The 20,362-nt window shown below is 40.4% G+C and overlaps 1 protein-coding gene across 2 annotated transcripts in view; it reads left to right on the forward strand.

Moving 5' to 3' along the window:
• The first annotated feature begins 389 nt into the window (after positions 1-389).
• The window catches only part of OSBPL10 (oxysterol binding protein like 10), a 116,429-nt gene continuing 96,456 nt past the window's right edge, over positions 390-20,362 (forward strand). The window contains exon 1 of one of the 2 annotated variants that reach the window (XM_063408685.1): positions 390-900. In XM_063408685.1, coding sequence (XP_063264755.1) covers positions 611-900 — 290 coding nt within the window. In that variant the 5' untranslated portion in view covers positions 390-610. The remainder of the gene's footprint in view (positions 901-20,362) is intronic. The other variant, XM_063408680.1, reaches the window with a different exon arrangement.

Raw genomic sequence — 20,362 nt, forward strand, 5'->3', positions numbered from 1 at the left:
TGGCGTGGGCAGCCCGCTGTCCGCCGCTGTCCCAGCGCACACCCTGCCGCTGCTCGGGCGAGCGCCTGTCATGTGGCGGGCGCGTCACGGGGGGCGCGGTGCGGCCGCCGGGCCGGAGGCGGTCTCGGTGTGCGCTCTGCCCCCGCCACACGCGCGGGTCTGCACGCCCGCCCGCGCCCGGGCACCGCGTCCTTTGGGGTCACTCCCCGTGTGGCACGGCGTGTGCGGGCGTGTGCCGGCCGCGGGCACCATGCAGTCCGCGTGCGTGCTCTGCCTCTCCCCGTTCGCACTGTGCCTCCGCGTGTGTGTGTGCGGCCCCCGCCCCTGCGCGGCCCCCGCCGCAGCAGCGCCCTACCCCCGGCTCGGGCGGGCGGGGCGCCCGGGGGGGCGGCGGGCGGGACCCCGCGGAGCCGCGGGGCACGGACCGACGCCCAACTCCCCGCAACGCCCGGCTCGGAGGAGGCGGCGCGGCGGTTCCCTCGCCCGCCGCGGCCCGGCCCCTTCTCCCCCGGGCGCCGCCCCTCTCCGCGCCGCCTGTGAGTCAGGGCTTTGCCGGGCACGGGCGGCAGCCGCGGCCGGAGCGGACGGGCAGCCTCCGCCGCGGGGCTCCATGGAGAAAGCGGTGGGCGAAGGCGGTGGTAGCAACAGCAGCAGCCGCAGCAGCAGCCGCCCCACGTCGGCGGGCTCGTCCCCCTCGTCCTCCTCCGCCAGCCGCGGGCTCCCGGGCCGGGCGGCGGCCGCGGGCAGGCTTGATGGAGGCGGGGGCGGCGGCAGCAGCCCCGGGTCGGCGGCGGCCAGCCCGGGGGGCGCGCAGGCGCCCGGCGGCGGCAGGCGGCGGGAGCCGGTGCTGGAAGGGACGCTCAGCAAATACACCAACCTCCTGCAGGGCTGGCAGAGCAGGTAAAGCGCCGGGCCGGCCCCCGGCGGCGCTGCGGGGCCGCGTCCTCGCCCCCGGCCGCCCCCAAGATGGTGCCCGGGCAACGGCGCTGCCGCCCGACCCGACCCCAACCCTCCCCGGCCGCCGCGTCCCGAGGCCGGGCTCCATTCCCCTCTGCGCCCGCTCTCCTTCCTTTTGTTTGACTTGTTTATTTTTCCAGCCGAGTTTGGCATACGGGCGGGCGGGGAGGTGGCCCAGCGCAGGGTCGCAGCGGTGTCCCCATCGTGGACGCCGCAGGTGCGGGCCGGGGCAGGGGAGGGCTGTGGCTGCACATGCTGCTGGCCCTGCATGACAGCGTTCCGTTTAAAGCTCCTTTTTCTATCGCGTTAGTCTCCGTCTCCTGTGAAGTTAGCTTGGATAACTTAAGAATGAAAAACGGAGAGCCTCCCAAAATAAATGGGGGAAATGTCATGCTGGTGATTTTACTATTATTTTTTGTTGTTGTTAATGAGGTGAGACAGTGGAAACAGTTACCTTTGTCTTCAATAAAGTAACTTATGTTGCCATGTCCTACCTGTTTGACGAGCCCTAATTTATGCTGATATGGTGACAGGCCCAGGTCCTGCAATTTGTTGGGTGTGGACAGGCTGACTTGCGTTTGTGGAAGTCCCAACGAAGGTCTGCTTTTGGTCTAGTTGTAGTGCAAATTTTTTACAGAGTTGGAGCGAGACTGTGGAGTTAATAGTGCTATATTGGGATCTGTTAAAAGCTAAAGAGAATTCCTGCTAATGTTTTACTTTTTGTTACTCAACTTCGTACTCTTGGTGGATGGACCAAGATATGTGTCCAAAACTCAACTTTTCAATATAATGCAACACTGGTGATTTAAAAAAGATAAAAACGCTATAGAAAGAATAAGTACAGGAGTAGTTATAAAGCTTTGTAGAAATCTTAAAAAAAAACAAACAAAAAGACCAAAACCTGCTGTTATATTAGGTGATCACAAGCAATAAGAACACAGGAATGGCTGGGATCTTGATGTTCTGACAGTAAATTTAAAGCATTTGTAAGTGACAGAGTTGCATGAGTGCCAGTGATGCTCTGGTGCTGACTCGTGGGTGGCTAAATCAGTGCTAGGACTACCGTAGCAGTAATTCCTGAAGAATTTCAGGAGCTGGTCTAAGTCCATACACTGGAGGCCATGTGTAGGTATATCAGCTATAAATTACAATGAACAGGTTTGGTATGAACTGGAGGCACACTCATCTCCATTAAGCTTGACTGCTTCAGCATAGACATAGAGAAGGCCCTTTGCTGTCATATGGTTATTGTAGATATACTGTTCTAGATGCACATTAGACTATCTGTTTGTTGGTTTATTTAGTCCTCCTCTGGTTTTGTTTGAGAAACAAACATATTTTGATACCTAAAATGTAGGACTGAAATCATGACTAAAAATTAAAAGCCCCCTTCCCTCTTTTGTTCCCCTGACACTTCCATCTCTTCTTGAAGAGACTGTAGCTCCTTTTACTGTGTGTGATTTTAAGGGTTGTAATCTGAAATTACAAAAGAGAGGTAATTGCTTTTAAAACTTTGGGTCTGAAGCTGTCTGTTTTTTGTATTTGGAAACAAAGTAAGGTTTTTATAAGGTTAACAGCTGGAAATAGCATACATAATCTGTGCATGTCCAAGAAATTTCACCTGAAAACATCACGGAAAAAAGATAAATGTCACTTAAGCACTTCTACCACAGCACTTGGAAATTAATGTTAGTTTACTTTCAGCAGTCTTTTTAAATACTGCTTTGTTGTGTGTTGTCAATTGTCAGTTTTATTTTTTGTAAACCTGGCTTTTTGAGCAAGTGGTTTATCATGAGACAGCTTTTAGGATAAGTAACTTTTTTAGGTTGCTCACTTACTGTGTTCTGTTGATGCATGTAGCTGTGGTTTGGGATGTGGAATCTGATACAAGTTCTAAACAGATCAGTTGAAATTTGAGGCTCGCAGAAGTTGATCTTACTATATAATGTTCAATAAATGAGTAGTGATCCATGGGTTTGACCATGGTTGTCCATTTGGCCTTCTGGATATTTGTTATGGATTGTGTTTACTGTGAATTTGAGCTCATTCTGTATCAGTCTGTAAGTGACTTCATAGCTGGCACCTGCAGCATATTTGTTAGCAGACAAAAGAGTTTTACATTTACTTTATTTGAAAAAACACAAGATTGTTTAACTGCATGATCAATACAACCAGATGGCATGAATATAAATAAAATGGAAAAATAAAGCAAAAACTGACAGGGTTCACTTATGGATTTGGAATGTTCTTCTTTAAAGCTCCTTATCCATTAGCCTAAATAATTTAAATGTAGTTAATGTTAGCTCTTGCTGTGTGGTATTGAAGTTGAAAGGCTTTCCTAGGTTATCCAACACTTAGTGTGCAGAGTAGCCTTTACAAGTCTGAAGCAATTCCTGTAATTTGAATTATAATAGTGTCACTTCTGAATAAATGTTCCTTTAGCAGGCATATGCAAGATATTCTGATTTTGGATGAGGCAACTGAATATGATTACTGAACCATAACACTTCATTTATAAGCATTAACTGAAGTAATTGAAGACCTGAAAATCAGCCAATCTGAATAGCTGCATTACTTCTTATTTTGAGAATTTCCAAGGGTTTGTTGTTTGTTACTAAAGAAATCCATTTGTTCTACTCTAGCACATCAGGAACAACCTGATCTGGAAATAAGTGAGGTTATTCCTCACCTTCATGACAAGCAGAAGGAAACTGGTTTTTTGTTTTGTTGTTTTGAGGCAGTTTGTAGTATGAAAAAGGTGTCTAGGGGCCTGGGCATTTGGAGTGTCTCCACTTAAGCCTGTAACATTTTGTGGTTTTATTAGGAATGGATACAGAGAGTGAAGCCTAATCTGAAACAGACTCTTTAACGTAAGAACACTTCTGGCTGCTCTGAGACAGGGCATCTGGCTGAATTTACTATGAAATTATGAGTAATTGTGTTCTCAACTGAAGTACTGTGACGAATAATTTCCATTGGGATTTACGTGTTACATGTGCATGGGAGGGTAGAGCTTGTATTTTAAGCAGGAGTTATGTGGATTTGATGGACAAGTATGTCTCTTTAGTGTCATCTCATGGCATGCAAGACCTATTTTATTAATTAATTTGAAATTATTGAAATACTTATTGCTTTGGCATTACTGTCCTGTCTTTTGAGTAGACTGGCAAAATGCAAAAAATGTTAAAACCCACATTTTCCCAAGGTAGTGAGAAATTCATGGTGTCTGTATCCCCTTCTCTGCTTTTTCCCTGAAAATACTTAGTACTTACACTTGCAGGGTTTTATCCTGCAAGCGTGTATAAAGTCCTGGATGAGCTGCATTTGAGCTGGGACTTAAATTTGGGTTTGTAACAACAATAAAAGGAGCCCTGGCTGATGGATGTTGTTGTCTTTCTGAGCTGAACTGCTCTGTGCAGGTTGTTCTGTAGCCCAGGTGTTTTCTAAAGCATTTAGAAAATGTATTTTCAATTTTAGCCTGAGGTTCAAATGATTGTGTTACCAGCCTGCATGAATTATGCCTGACTTCTTGTGCTTGGGCACCACTAGACTTCTTTTGGGTATTAGCTGCATTCCCTGCAGGTCAATAAAAAGTGTGCTTTGGGGCAGTCTGGGGATTTTTTGCACTCAGGATCTTTATCAGGCTCTCCAATGCCGTGGTGTAATCTCTTTTCTCATGTAGTTGTACAAGGCAGTTGCAGTCTGACTCCTGCCACAGCAGAAAGACCCTTTCTTGTTACCAGTGTCCCAAGCAGCAGGTAGCCATCAGATTTTAGTGCCACTTTAGGGGCTGATTTCACTGCCTCCCAGAACTTGTGCTACTCTGACTGCACCTGTTACGGGAGGATTTTCTACATACGTTGACAAAATGTGTCAACAGTGTATTGTGCTGTAGCACAAAAATCTGTGTGCAACATTATTATTGTTTTTTAAGATTTATATATATATTCCAGAGAAACAGATTGTAACCTCTTAGAAGATTTGACGAGGGTGAATTCAAACACAGTAATAACCTCCTTTTTCCTCTTTCTGAGTCTTTCAGTCAAGTTGTTTGAGCAATGAATTGGGGCATTTTTCCAGTATAAAAAATTAGTATATGGTTATTGAACAAGCTATATGACTATGGTTGTATGGGTGTGTCTGTATAGGTGCTGAGAGGGAAATCTGTCCTAGAGAAATAAACTGGTTTTTAGTATAAAAATAAGCCACACTCCTCATAAGCCATATTAGCCATATTAAATAGGCTAACAGTGGACAGAATCTGAGAAAATAGCCACACACTTAATTTAATGTTTGTAAAGTTTGCTGAAATGGGATTTTTTTGTGTTCTTACTGGAATTAGATTAACACCAGCTTCTCCACTGCGTATTTTTTCATCTTAGTGCGATTCTGTGGCATGTCTATCCAAGGCTTTGTGTAGTGTTGTAATACTCTCCAGGATTTATTTGCAGAGTCTGTGAACCAGGAGACTCCCTTTTAAGGAGGTGGAGATCCAATATGTTCTGTTTCTTCTCTTCCACATCTCCTCCTTGAATTTTGGAACCTTGCTTATAATTTGTTAGGAATTGTGGAAACCTTAACATTTCAAGGCATTTTAATACTATGGTGCTAACCTTCTATTAAAGATTTTACTTGCAAAATAGATTTTACTGGAGACTGTGTTGTCCCTTCACTTGCAGGCTCTCTTTGTAGTAGGAGGCAATGTGAAAAGGAAGAAATCTACTTAAACCCAACTTATTTTAGTTCTCTGGAACAAATGGTGTTTCCTGTGCTAAACACTCAGTAGCTGCATATTTTATATTATTTAAATCAAGATGTATGTCATTAGTCTTAAATAAACTTTGAATTTAAAATGCCAAAAAGTCAGTTATTAGTAAGTTCTGTTTTGGATTAAGGTACTAATCTGTTTTCTTAATCCTAAAATCTATGTAGCAAAAATAATCGCATTGAAATATAAGCTTTCTTCTTTCTTCCTCTTCTTCCTTCAGTTTTTGCTGTTAAAACTTTTCCCCCTGAAGTGTCATTAATGCTCACTTAAAAAACAAATGAGAGTAAAAAGAAATCAATCTTTTAAAATGTATATCCCTCTTTGTAGGGATATTCAAGTTAAGTACTTTCTCTTTGTTTAGTTAGTGGCTGATTAAACCTAACTGGTTTAGTGACAGACTGGTTGATTAGTTTGAATCGCTTTTGCTGTTGGCTCTAAACCATCTCTGTTGGGAGAATGGAGAAGGCGTTTCAAACATCAGTCAGAGGAAGGATTTTCACAAGGTAAGAGAAAGGCTGAGAAATCCATCATTCTCTGCCCTTCAGTAATGCTTGCAGGGAACATTTGGAAGAAGACAACTTTGAACCTCAGGCTAAAATTGAAAAGGATGGTCTTGCCATTAAGGAATTGGTTTGCACTGTGGGGGTGTGGATTCTGGTTGGAGAACTGCCATGGACATTTCTCTTGTCCCCAGGCAGGTAACCCAAGCTCTTTGTTCCTCAGCTGCTTGTGTCACATGGTATTGGGGCTGCTTATGCCTATGCAGAGGATAAATTCATATAATGGATAATAACCTAATGCAGAAGATGCTTGATGCTAATGTAGGAAAAATCTGTTTGAAACAGATGAGACTCGGGCATTTTCACTCAGCAGTATATTTAGGATTTGCGAGTGCTCTTCAGAGCTGAGTGGCAGTCTTGTACCAGAGGGAATGAAGTGACAGTCAAAATAGAGTGTGGTCTTCCTTTCACCCAGATGTCACACTTAGCTCTCAGGCAGTGCAAAGAAGTGTCAGTTGGCACTAGCACTGAAACAGGCACTTGCCCTTCTCTGGGTTTTGTGATTACTGGCTCATTTTGCTGCTAGCTTTTTCAGTGCTTAGCAAGGCAACGATAAATGTGGTTAGAGGGAGCACACATGCACTTGCTGGCTCATTTAAAAAGCCCCACCAATTTATGAATATGGATTTTGTTAATGTAGGAGAAGGGAGAGTAGGTTGTTAAACTAAGTATTGTGTCAGGAGGAATTTTATGAGTATATAAATATTCAAAAGTTTTCCACAGTCATTTTATATTTAAAACTAATTGTTCAGTAGGAATCTATTTAGTCTTTAGCTTCACCTAGTGCTCCTATTTGTTCTTCATAATATATTTAAAAACCTGAACTTTCTAAGTGAAAAGGTTGCTAACAATTGCCATAACGATGGCTTTTTAATGTACAACTATGTTTGTTAAATATATATTATAATGAATGATGAAAAAAATAGTGAATTTGGTTCATTGAAAAATGCAGTTTGTTTCCATATAATAAACTAATGCAACTTTATTTACAACTATCTCGGCATGGTGCTTTAGATCTTGGGGACTTTAGTGGATATCTTCCTGAGATACTTGATTACTTTTCAGAATGTAATCCAGAGAGACAAAGTTTGCTTAACTGTTGCATATAAAAATGTTGCCATAAATGCTGTCTAAATGCTCCTACACTTCACTTTCCAAGCTGACATTTAATTAGTAGGTAATTTAAAGCTGGAGGGTGGAGATTCTTAACTACTCAGTTGTATAGCACAAGCCATAGTATTTGCCGTGGTTTCTGTTCTGTCTAGGCTTGTGTTTCTCTTTAGATATTGATCGGAGAATTTCTCTTCTGGTGATAGAGGATTCTTCATCATAGCCATGGGAACAATTTGCCCAGAGTTAATCACTACTTAAAAAACTGCTTGTTGTACTTAGTGTGTATCAGCCTTTAACTCTTCACTGAATCTCATTATGCTGGACTGAAGATACTTCTTATCACGTTTGGGCTCTACATTCATTATTTTTGGGCAGGCTAACTGGTTATCTTTTGTCTAGACCAATGGAGTTTCCTTGCTGCAAGTCAGCTCTCCCAGTAACTTTAGTAATTTATGATAGTCCTGATGGTTATTCAGTGTTTCAAAGTTTGCATTTATGTAGGACACCAGAACTGTGTATACATTGAGTTGTTGCACTTGGGATCAAATGCAAGGATAATGCATTGTGTTTGCTCCAACTCAATATTTATTCCCTGCTTAAAAAGTTCCAAGACCACTAGCTTTTAAGGTCTTTGTTGGCTATTTTTTAAAAAATTAGGTTGTTAGTTTTGCCTCCTAAGTTTAATTGTTAGTCTGATTACAGACAACACTGAGACCTCATGTTCCCTGGTGCTGCTTGAGTTCTCCAGACAGGCATCTCCATACCCACACTCTTGTTATTTTTTATTTACTTAAGCTACAACATCCTGGTGCTTGTTATGCCATTTTCTCCTGGTATCCAGTATACAACTTGATTCAAGAACATATGGTGGAGTACTACCCAAGTGAGTGCCAGAAGTGTCAAAAGGAAGGGTAGCACTTCACTACCCTTTTTTTTTTTGTTGTCTAGGAAGGTGCTGGAAAGGATTGCTGTGGTAGCTGTCAACCTGCAGAATGCTCTCTCCACAGGATTTTTTGCATATCCCCAGTGATCTTTATTGGGCTTTCTCATGGTGCATGCAGGCCTTGTTTTTTGAGGGGGTAAAAATAGCAGTTAATTATTTGTTTAGGAAGACAATAATTTTAAAATATAGTTGAGGAAAGTTATTATTAGTTGGAAGAAATCAGTAGGCTTTCCTTATCGAGAATTTTTATGAGTCAGTTCTTTTCCAGGTGAATCCAGTATCTTGTAATTATGACTTTTTTTGTCACTAGATATATAATTTTATTTTGACAGTATTATCAAAGTATTGGAAAGCATGATGTTGGCTGATGATAGCCTATTTTCATATCATCAGCAATCTTTATGGAAATTTTCCCTCCCATGTAGGTCATTGCTAAGCACTCCAAAGTCAAGTACTGATTGCCAGAAACCCCTGTTAGAAATACATTCACTCAAATAACCTCATTTAGGTATATTTTGAGGCAAGCTCCATCTTTTAACTTTTTTTCAGTGCATTTGATGTGTAATTTTCTGTGGTTTGGGTGCTTGCCCGTTGTTTCTGATGAAGAGGAGCCGGATGCACCAAGTATTGATGAACCTTACCATTTTTTTGTCATTCACTGTGTAAGTGGTGTAACCTAACAATTTTGTTGGTTTTTTTTTGTTAAAATGGCAGTTTGAAATTTGGAGTATGAGTCGTCAACATAAAAGACAGGGATACAATGATGTGTAGTACTAATTACCATGTGCTTGGTCCTTGTTTAAGACCCTCCTGCAGGCTAAATGTGATTGCTGTTTGGTATCAGCATTTGTAGGAGCCTTAAGAAGTACTTGACTGAAGAGATCTCAGGCTGTCAGTTGGACAGTCCTAAATTGAAATCCCTAAATTATTATTTTTATTGTTTTGAGTTATGAGTAATTTACTACTAAAAGTTCTTGTATCAAGTACGTATTTCTCAATGACCGAGGAAATGACTTTTTTCAAGTGCACAGCCTTTCCGGGGTTATCTGTTCCAGTGTTAAGAGCTGTGCCTTATATAGTGTGCCTTTAGTCAGGTTTACAAGATTTTTTATAAAGTAAGTTGATGTTTATTTGATTTGCTTGAGAATGGACTTGGAGCACAGTGAAGAATAGCGGTGAGACAGGAAATACATAAATGTAAGTTTGGACTGTGTGTTGATAAAGCTTCAGTGTTTATCTTATATAGAGAATTGTGAACCACATTCCACTTAAAACTATATTGGTTACTGCATTTTTCTTTGAGGTAGGGCACACACACTGAGTAAATCTACACACTGAGTAAATCTGCACACTGCAGTCAGAGTAGTGTGTTTAACCTCAGCTGGAGAGAGGTGTGTGTGTTTTTCCAGCTTTGGAATATGGAGGAAATCTTCCTAGTAAAAGGAGACCTGTTTTAAGCAAATGCAGGCAAGACCAGGCATTCTGATATTTGTGTGCTTGAATTTATGAAATGGAAAAAAAGAGGAGGGAAAAAGAGAGGAAACAGCTGATTTCTTGTCTCTTGCCATTATTTGGAGTTGTGTCAGGTTTCTAAGTAGTGCTTTTATCATGGTGATAAGAGGAAGATAATGAACTTAATCATGAAGAAGGTACTAAGGTGTAGATAAGTTAACTTTATCCCAGCCTAAACTAGCACAGTGGAGGAGGAAAACAGGTTATTCACTGCTGCAAGCATCAAGCATTTGGCAATTTGGTTGGTTTGGTTTTGGTGCTTTTATTTTGGTTGTTTTTTAGCTGAAAGGTTTGCCTTCCACACATAAAGTGTAGTGTGAGTTTTGTCTCTACTTTCTTCACTTCTCTACTTTTCTCCTGTTTTATCTTACCGCCTTAGTGAGCTTTGTTTTATGATCATTGTGTTTGTCTATCAAAATTCATCCTATTTTTATTATGCAAGTACAAGGAAGGGATAGTTTGGCAACAGAACAAGGGAGGAAAGAAAAGAGTAGAATGGCTGGAGAGTTTTAGAAAAGGGATTAAAGTGTTTGGAGGATGGACAGATGAAGGCAAAGCACATGTAGTGACAGAACAAGAGGGAATAGTTTCACACTGAAAGAGAGTAGGTTTAGATGAGATGTTGGGAAGGAATTCCTTGCTGTGAGAGTGGCAAGGCACTGGCACAGGTTGCCCAGAGAAGCTGTGGATGCCCCATCCCTGGAAGTGTTAAAGGCCAAGTTGGATGGAGCTTTGAACAACCTGGTCTAGTGAGATGTCCCCTGCAATGGCAGGAGGATTGGAACTGGATGATCTTTAAGGTCCCTTCCAACCCAAACCATTCTGTGATTCTGTGAAGGGGAAACAACAGGTGAGACAGAAGTAGATGCTCAACTGAAGGCAGCACAAGGCTAGACTTTTCTTAAAAAAAAGCCTGGAAGTTGTATAACATGAATGAAGTCTTGAAAACCTAAGTGAGAGAATTTACTCTTATTTATACATTTTAATAGTGCCATTAAGAATTGCACACAAGAAATAGTGAGGAAAGTAGAATTTTTTAAATTGCAGAATGCATAGTGAGGGTTTTTCTCGTTTTGCTTTCTTCCCTTTGCCACCTTCTGTAGCAGAGCTAATTTCAGGCAGGTAGAGGACTGATATGAATAGCAGCCAGAGGATGCTGCTGACAGTGTCTACCTGGATTAATATTAATGTGCCAGACTTACCATTGCCCTTTTAAACACAATATTGTTTATATATGGGAATTCAAGCATCTGTGATGATGAAAGTATTTTCTTGCTAAAGTTTTTAAGTATTGTTTCTTCATTTTTGATTGGAACACTGATGATTGGGATTTTATAGAAGGTATTTCTAGAAATACATATACATATGTTTACAAAGCAGCAACCTAATGCATAAAGGTCTTCAGAAGTTATGGTTGCTCACAAATCTAAATACTCTTTCTTCAGAAGGATCAAGGCTAATGCTCTGCATATCTTGCCACATGTTGATGAAACCACCCTCTTATGGATTCTGTGGGCTCTGTGTTTCTAAGAGACAGTGTGGACAAGGTACTTGGTAAAGATGGCTGCATATCAGCTGTCAGGATAAAGACCAAACTTAGAAACTTAAACTTCTCATTTCAGTCAATGAATTAATAGTCCTAAGAGTAAAGGCAAGGGAAACATTACTGGATTGTGAAGTATTGGCACAGAAAGTTGAAAAATTCCAACTATTCTAAGATGATTTAAGACAGGCCTGGTTTCAGCAAAGCTTTGTTTGAACAAGCTGGGTGTAGAAGAACTGGAAGGAAACCAGCATGCTGATCTTTTTATCAAGATTCTTACTTTGTATATTATATTTTCTCCCATATGATATGTAAAGAAACTACTGCATCAGATATGTTTGTTCTTCCCAACTGGGAAGAACTTTTTATACTGTGGACAGAAAGAAAAATTTCAAGTGCTAGGAAGAACAAACAGAAGGGAAGACATAAAATTGAGAACTTCAGAAATTGCCCAAGTAAGACCTTAACTTGCCTTTTGCTTGTTTCTCTTCTTCTATGTGTTTCTCTCCCTATATATGAGAAGTATGTGCAGTTCACAAAAACGGCATTAGTATAACAAGGGTGAGTTCTCAGCCCCTTGTATATGACAGTGAAATGAATATTTCTTGTCCAACAGGTTTTGTTAGTGACATAATTTTTTAAAATGAAATTTACAGTTGGGAGAAATGCCAGCATTCATGTGGTTCAATTTTGAGAATCTAGATGATAATTTATCTGCATTTTGAAAGTGAAAATAACAGCTCCTATAACCATTGCAGTAAAAAAAAAAACCCCACAGAACAAATTTAAAACCAGATGTTTTATTCCATCAACTTGCACAAAAATTACTGTTAAAATAGATGTGTTTAGAAGGTGTTTGCCTGCTAGAAAGTATCTGGCATTTCATGTATTCACTTAGAATATATCATGATACTTTATGTCTAGAACAGCTATAGAGAATATACCCTCAGTTAATTATGTGAGTTGTACAGAGTGGAATGGAGGAGTGAAGAATTGGCTTGAGGACTGGTGTCTCCTGGCATCATGAATATACCTTTTTCTCCTGGAAATGACCTTTAAAATTTTTGTTTTCCTTTCTCTGGTGGTAATCGGATCTTATTACTATGAGTTCCTTCCACATAAATTACATGAGTAATGTGGATATGTCCACAAGCCAAAAATAGCTAAATGAATGTGAGGCAGGTATTAGCCAGATTCTTGAATACAGAAGTTTTGTACACGCATTATAACTCTGGTGACCTAGAATGATGAAGATAAGCACACTTCTGATAGAAGGTGTTTCAAACTATTTCACTTTGTTTTGTTAGAAATGGTAAAGGAAAAAACCCCTTGCACTCATGAGTTTATGTCTTTGTCAGTATTGCAATGCATTACTCAATAAAAATAAAATGCTAAAACTGGTTTGTAGCACAACTGTTCTACTGTTTAAGCATTTAACACCATATTTTGTGGTGATAGTGTCTTATTAAAAAACCCAAAGCTTTTTTCTTTTTAAATTTTTTTATTTTTCATCTGAAAACACCACAGATACTTCACAAAACTTGAAGCATTAGATGTGATGCTTAACATTCCTGAGGTTAGAGTAAGAGATGCTGGATCTCTGACTGACCACATCTTTCCTCATTAAATGATTGCTAGATTAAATATATATATAGTGTTTTTCTTTTCTTGGTGTAACGGTGAGGTCTACAAATGACTCTGATTGATTGATTACAAGATGGTTTTCAAATCTAAACATTAATTTTTCAGTTTACAGGAAGATTATTATTTCTTGAGGTCTTTTATTCCTTGATGTTTTTAGCTGCAGACTACAAAGTAACTGTGAAGAGTTTCTGTCTCCTGGCAGTGATTCTTGCTGAGGACAGGGCATTGCAAAACAAGGATGAACTCTGAAGGTCTGGCAAAGAGGTTGGTGGACTGCGATACAACCTCAGTAGAACTCTGCTGACTCAGGGCAGCTAATTGAAAATTTATGCATTAATATCCATCGATGGGATGTGGTTATGCTTTGAACTTCATTGGATTGCATTATTGTAATACAGTACGGTCAGTCTCTTTCTTTGACAGGTTCTTGTTCTTAAAAAGTTGACTGCAACAAAGTAGCTTCTGAATATTGAAAAGATGTCAACTTGAAATCTAATGGATCTAAAACCAAACTAGGAGTAGTCTTGAATATACTTGAAACTTCTTCTGTTATTTTAAAAACATAAATTAAATGCTTACCAGTCCATAACATAACATTTAGTGAGGAAAAAAAAAATCTTACATAGTATGGCAATCTTTATTAATACAGTTACTTCTTTTTGTAGAGGATCACTATGAAAAATTCAATTTTTCAAAAATTAACTGTGTGTTCATGCTGTACTTCCCTGTCCACCCTTCTGTTGCCAGTACCTCTGATCTCTCATTCTTTCAAGCTATTTTGAACATCCTAAGGCATTTCTGTGATTCCATAGTCTGTTTACAAAAACTACAGTTATAATTGATGCTAATGCAAGTCCTGTCCAGTTAAGTCTATGTACACATTTAATACTTACCAAGCATCATACTGTATATCTGCAATTGTTCCACACCCAATAAGGTATGCAGTTTACTGTGCCAAGTAAAGTCATTATCAGGGAGATAGTACAAGGGATCTGGAGGCTGCTGATAAAGTGTGTCGTTCATATTTTTCTTTTCTATTCCTTCTTTTCTCTCTGTTTCTCTCTGGGAGGCCACTTTAATCCAAACATGTTATTGAGGCTTATTTCAGAATTATCTCTTCTCCTCCCAAGTCCCAAATCGCACTGGTTAGAGGCAAGTTGATAATTTTCCCCAGCAGTGAAAGCTGGGGCACCTGGTCTGCGAGTAGTTCTGTCTAGCTGGGTCTCTTTGCTTCTGGATGAGAAAAACACAGAGAGACTGGAACACCAGAAACTTGTAATTCCTTATTTTTCTTCTGTCATTAAATAACTTGCTAACAGGACTGCTAGTTTTCCCCCTAGTCGTAATACTTTGATAGTAAAAGCCCTAGTGAAGATGTAATTATGCTGGGAAAAGCACTGGTACTCTTATCCTTCTTTTCTAATTAAGATAGTAATTTAGACTTAATAGTCATAAGAAGCTGTGAGAAGAGCCAGTATCTTAAAGCAAAGCTCTCAGATGTGAGCAGAGCTCAGAAATGTGAGAATGGGCTGCAGTAAGCAGTTGATAGATAACCTGTGGGTTGTGACAGCCGTGTTCAGCGGCTCTGTCCTTGCCAGGGGGTCAGGGGTTCAAGCTGCTAGTTTGCTCCTGCAGCTTCCTGGTAATGCCGTGCTTTTCCAACCTTTGTGCCCTTGCAGGCCCTGTGCTGCCTGCGGGCTGTGGGCAGGTGCTGCCCGCGCTCCGGCGCTCGGGAGTGTTTGCTGTGGTGGTTTGTGCTGGCTGCCCACGGCGCTGCTGTGGCGCACTCAGTGCTGCGTGGCCCGGGGTTCATGCGCGCCTCTGAGCGCACTGGTGAGAGTGTTCAGCTGTACTGAGCTCATGCACAGCCCCTGGGCCCAGAGGATAGGTCGCAGGCACGGCACAGCTTGCTTCATTCAGTAGTTTAAATGATCTTGGCCAAAGGAAATCCTGTGACACATATTGTAATTTTGCTGTGCTGTGAACCAAAAGGTTGGCAGATTATTCAAATATAGCTCAGGGCTCGCTGTAGCAGAGTGTGCTCCTGTCTGTGTGGGGAAAGTATTGGAAGTGTCTCCCTGTGCTTTGACCTTTTGTAGAGGGATCAGATGACAGTGAAAACTGGTCAGGGGCTTAGGTGGCAGCCGCTCCTTGGGCACGGGATTTCTAGCGGGAACCCCCGAGCTGAGGGACCAGCTGCAGAAAATAGCTGGACCGTCTAAGCAGAATGCAGCAGCTCACAACTGCTCATCACTGGGGTTCTTATCTTTTCTCTATGCCAGTTTTCAAATGGAAGAATTAAAGCCTGGAGGAGAAGAGCTGAGCAGCTGCCAGCTGTAGTCTTGCTCTTTGAGCTGAACAAACAGGTTGGCAGTGGAATATTAAGCTTTTCTGCAGGATTGCATGAATGATAAGAGTCTGCCTCTCCTCCTTTCCATGTTCTAAGGATCTCTTTCCCATTTATTTGATCTTACGTTTTGATACTGTGACAGCAAGTGTAGGGGGGAGTGATGCTATAGGAGATGGACTGAGGAGAAAAAAACATTTTAAAGTAAGGAGATAAGATACGAAAAATATTACAGATGCTAAAAATTAGAGGTGGATGAGCTGTGACCTCAGGTTCCGGAGAGGAGACTAATGACATGATGCTTTTTGTAGGTTATATTCCCCTTGAGCTTAAAAATTGATTTTTGAGAAGTGGCACTTGAACAGATTGAGCACAAGAGGTGGAAATAGGTGTCTCAACTGAGGGAGCTGGAAAGCTCAGTGGAACTGTCACTAGTAATAGAGAAAGCAGCTGGTATAGGCAAAAATACAGTGCAATTTCTCACAGATATTTTTTACTTGGGATGATGTCAAGACATCAGGAACAGATGTCTGAGAGACTGAAAATACCTACTCTGAGTTCTCATGCTGAGTTTTAACTTTCATCAAATAATTCCCTCAACTGGATTTAATTACTAGAATGCTGAACTGTTTTTTAACAGAAAAATAATAGAATTATGAAATTAACTTGGTTCTGGAAATGTGAAAACTATTTCTTCTCCGGCAATTTGTTTAATTATTACCTCCATTTGTTCTGTGCTTACATTTTTGGTTTATTGGTGGTATTGTCTTCTATTAGGTACTTGGACTGTTGGATGGGTCTTTTCTGTTTAAGAAAGTATTTCACTCTTGTGAATTGATTTAATGCACTCCCCTCGTACCTCCTTTCTGTACACATGTGCCAACAGTGGGTTCAAAGGTTCACTTAAATTATGTCATGTTTATACTGCTCAGGGAAGAAATGAAAGCACCTTTTCTGTTTCCCTTCACAGGAAAAAAGTTCTGCATCTTGAAATCGCTGCTATGGAATTTTTTCCTGAAATTCTTTTTGTGCATTATCTGCTTTTTCATTCTTTCAGAGACTGCATAGTAGGCAAGCTGGCTGCTGCAGTTCTAACAGCAAGCATGAAGTTTACACTTAGAGGAGTCTAAGAATATGCCTGCAACTATTGCTGGTGTCTTAGTCTGTTATTAAGAAGTTTCTTCTTCAAGTAACTTGTGGGTTTTTTGGAGTTTGTTTGTTTTTTTGAGTATGTGGGGTTTTTTTTAACTGTTCTTTTGTCATGCTGTCTGCTTCTCAGTGCTCAAATTAAAATGAAAAGCAGAAAAGCAGACTTGTCAAATGCTGCAGTGCAGGAGCAGTATGAGTACTGAGGAGTGTGGTGAAGGCAGGTAATAGGGTACCAAAGAGCACTGCAGAGCAGGAGTGACCTTCAATGTCAAATCTCTGTTTGGAAAGAGACCTAACAGTTTGTGCTCCATAAAGTGAATGAATAATACTGCTGTACAATATTTTATTTTGAGAAATAGTAAGTTTTTTGAAATGGCTGTTAAAAAAATGCATCTCTCTGTAGTTCAAATTTTCAGCTGGGATATTTATTTTCGGACTTTTCCTTCTGTTTTTTTGCTTGAGCATTTCCGATTGTAATCTGGATGTCCTAGATACAATGAGGAAGAGGAGTTATATTTTTGGGGAAGGAAGAAGTGGAAATAAATGATATGTTGTCTATTTGTGGTGTCAGGTAAGAGAAACTATCAGCTAAGGAGCAGCATCTATTAAGACTGTTTGCAAACAGTTGATAACATTTGATAAACTAAAAGAAGACTACAAACTAGTGGAGAAGTAGAGAACTACTTAACACACCATTGATTTTTAAATTGCAATTAGAGACAAGGAAAAAAGCTAGATGGAAGAAGTCTTTAAACTACACTTGCAGGAAAGCCATTGAAATAAATTCTAGGTCATTACTGATAAGAACTTAGTGTGGTTGAGTAATTTTACTTGTTTCTGTTTTTTTAAAGCTGTGGACTTCTGGTAACTGATGGAAAACATACTGCTTGTATCTGCTAGTTGAGGAAATGGCTAAGCTATAACAACTTTCCTTCTTCCAAATCTCCCTGTAGCATTTCATTCTTATGACTGTGGAGTTTCATGAAGAAGTTTCAAATGTAGCCTAAATGTTCAGGCACTAACAGTAAGATTTAGGGTTTCAGCTGTTACCAGAACCATTAAACTTCAAGTCTAATACTATCACAACTTGATGTTATGTCCTGTCACGTGGAAAAAGGCCTGCTGTTTTGCCGTGTTTAATGCTGGTTTATACCTTTACCTAAAGGGGAGGGCACAAACCTAACCTGAGAGACTAAAAATCTGAAGTTGAACTAGAAGCAGACTCTAAGAGAAGTTTTATTTGTCTCATTAAGTTATTTCATGGTTCCATATTTTTATCTTTTCCAGGCAGATCCTTCTGCTTTATGCAGAGATAAGCAGATACGTTGTCAGCATGTTTAAAATAGTTTGATTTTGCTAATACTGTCACTATTGGCCTAATTTCTGAAATACACATGTACTAGTTTATTTCAAAAGGGAAGAATTTAAACCTTCCTTTTGAAGCTGTTGGTTCATAGCTGTTCGTAGCTCAAAAGTTCATAGTTTCAGTTATGGCAAAGGAGTTATTTTTGCGTGGGAGGATGGATTAGATCAGCAGTTCTCAAAATGTCTTTAATAATAGTATGATTGTAGCTATAGGAATGGCAGCAGAAATTGTTACACTTTAAGAAAGTTACTAGTGAGTTTGAATTTTGTAGAGCAGACTGATTGCTTTTGTATAAAGAATGACATAAAATTTTATTTGGAAGTACTTACCTGCCAGCCAATCAGCCACTGTGACTCTTCTCAGTCATTCAGTAAGATGCAACAGAGGATTTGGCAGAAACATATGTAATGTAATGTAGGAGGCTCCTTAAAAAATTTCATAATTTTAAGATGTGAGCACAGCAGAAACTAATCTGGCAGGACTGCTGGTGCTGAGTGTTCTTACTATTGGGGATTTTTGACTATCCAAGATTCTTATTAGTAAAATAGTTGTTATTGTGAGGCAGGCTGTGTTTTCAGCCTGGGAGAAAGTAGTTGGATGTAATTGAGTAAAAACTTACTTGCCAGGAGTTTGGGTTAGTTGAAAGTTGGTAATGGGGCAAAAAGTGAGTTTCTCTGTGCTGTCAATCACACACGCACAATCACAAATGCTTGTGATGTTGTTGTGGATGAGTAGAATATGCACCTCACACATTTTACTGAGGCAAAGTAATAAACTGACAGAGTTAAATAAATTTGATGGAAATTAAAAAGGTTTAGCAATGGTTTGCCAAGGTTCAGTAAGCTTGATGGCAAGGTTCACCTTATTAATTCCTGAATGGTAGAAATATACACAGGAAAGTTGAAATAGAATCATGTTAGAGTGATTCACACGTAGATCAGAGATGCAAAGAGAAAGAAGGACCCTCATGTTAAGTCACAATGTCCCTTGCTTTCTAAACTCCTTATGGAGAATATGTGCAGCTGGATCCAATCTTAGTCTCAGACTAAAGTTGATCTGTAATGGAATTATCTGTACAGTATCTATAATGATATTAAGCAGCTATGTGGATTGGCAATGTTTCATTAGAGTTAACTCAGCCTGCTATCAGTCTGTCTCCAAGAATCTGTCACACATAAGTGTCTCCAAGAATCTGTCACACATAAGGGATCTCTGCTTTGCGTAAGGAAGGATCTCCTGCTCAAGTAAGGAGTCTTAAACCTTAGATGCATCCCTGCTCAAGGGGACAGTCACCTGGCAGTTAGCTGCAGCTCAGGTAGAGCTCCTGTTGGGTCCATTCTGATAGGAATATTTACGCAGTGAAGTAGTTGGCTGCTCGGCAATAGTGTAAACCAGATGGGTGTCTTCATTTTAGCTGTTATCTTGTTATATACTTTGGTTTCTTGCATTTTTAGGTTTTGAAACCACCTTTTGAAATATTTTTCCTGAGGCACCTTCACCCCCTTGTACCTGAGCCAGGAGCTCACAGGTTCACCACAGGGCATGAGACCTGTGGCTTCTTAGTCAGCCTGTACCAAATTACGGCCTGGGGTCAAGTGTATCCCCCACAGACCTACACCTGAAAATACTGACAATCCAGTGGTTTCCATGGGATGTTTCTAGTTGCAGAGGAATTTTTTTTTTTTTTTTGTGCTGTATGCATGACTCTGCAAAGTTTCCCTTCTACCCAAAGACTGACCTGGCTGTGTTATTCTGACTCCAGCTCTCATTCCTGGATTGGCTGTACTAGGATGTGTTGCTGTGTGCTGCTACTGGGCAGTGATGGGGACAGAGCAGGGAAGATGTCAGAGCAAGAGCTGTGCATGACATCAAATAGGGAAAGGCTAGTTCAGCTGAACTAGCTATTTAAAGAGCAAGTCAGTAATTCTTCCTTGAGGAGGGAGAGAGAGAATTAACTACTGATTTCACTTGTGCTTTTTAAGGCCTGCTTTTTTCACTTTGCCCAATTACGTGATGTAACACTGAGATTTTGGGGGAACAGTTGCTGTTTATTTTGCACCATTGCTATGGATTGTGGTGTAAACATTTTTCAGCCGAAATCAAGTGGTTGGAGTTTGGAGATATAAGTTGGACTCATATCTTAAGTTTAATCTTCTTTTCCCCCCTTCATTTTAGTTAACTGATCAGAAAGGAATTATATATGTTAAGAAATACCAAATCTACTTGATGTATTTTCTTCAGTGAAGTAGTTTAGGAATAGAATTGTTCACACAGAATGGAAGCAATGATAAGAGGATATCTGTGCTGATTTCCTAAGTCTTCATCCATGGAGATTACATAAAATGTAAATAAGATTAAATATAGTTTCTGAAAGTGTTTTAGTTTCTAGGGGAGTGTCATGTTCTTTAGAATTTCATATCAGTAACTTGAACAGAATTAAACATCTCTGAAATTGGTGAG

This window comes from Prinia subflava, chromosome 1 (genome assembly GCF_021018805.1).
Source record: "Prinia subflava isolate CZ2003 ecotype Zambia chromosome 1, Cam_Psub_1.2, whole genome shotgun sequence".
Classification (NCBI taxonomy): domain Eukaryota; kingdom Metazoa; phylum Chordata; class Aves; order Passeriformes; family Cisticolidae; genus Prinia; species Prinia subflava.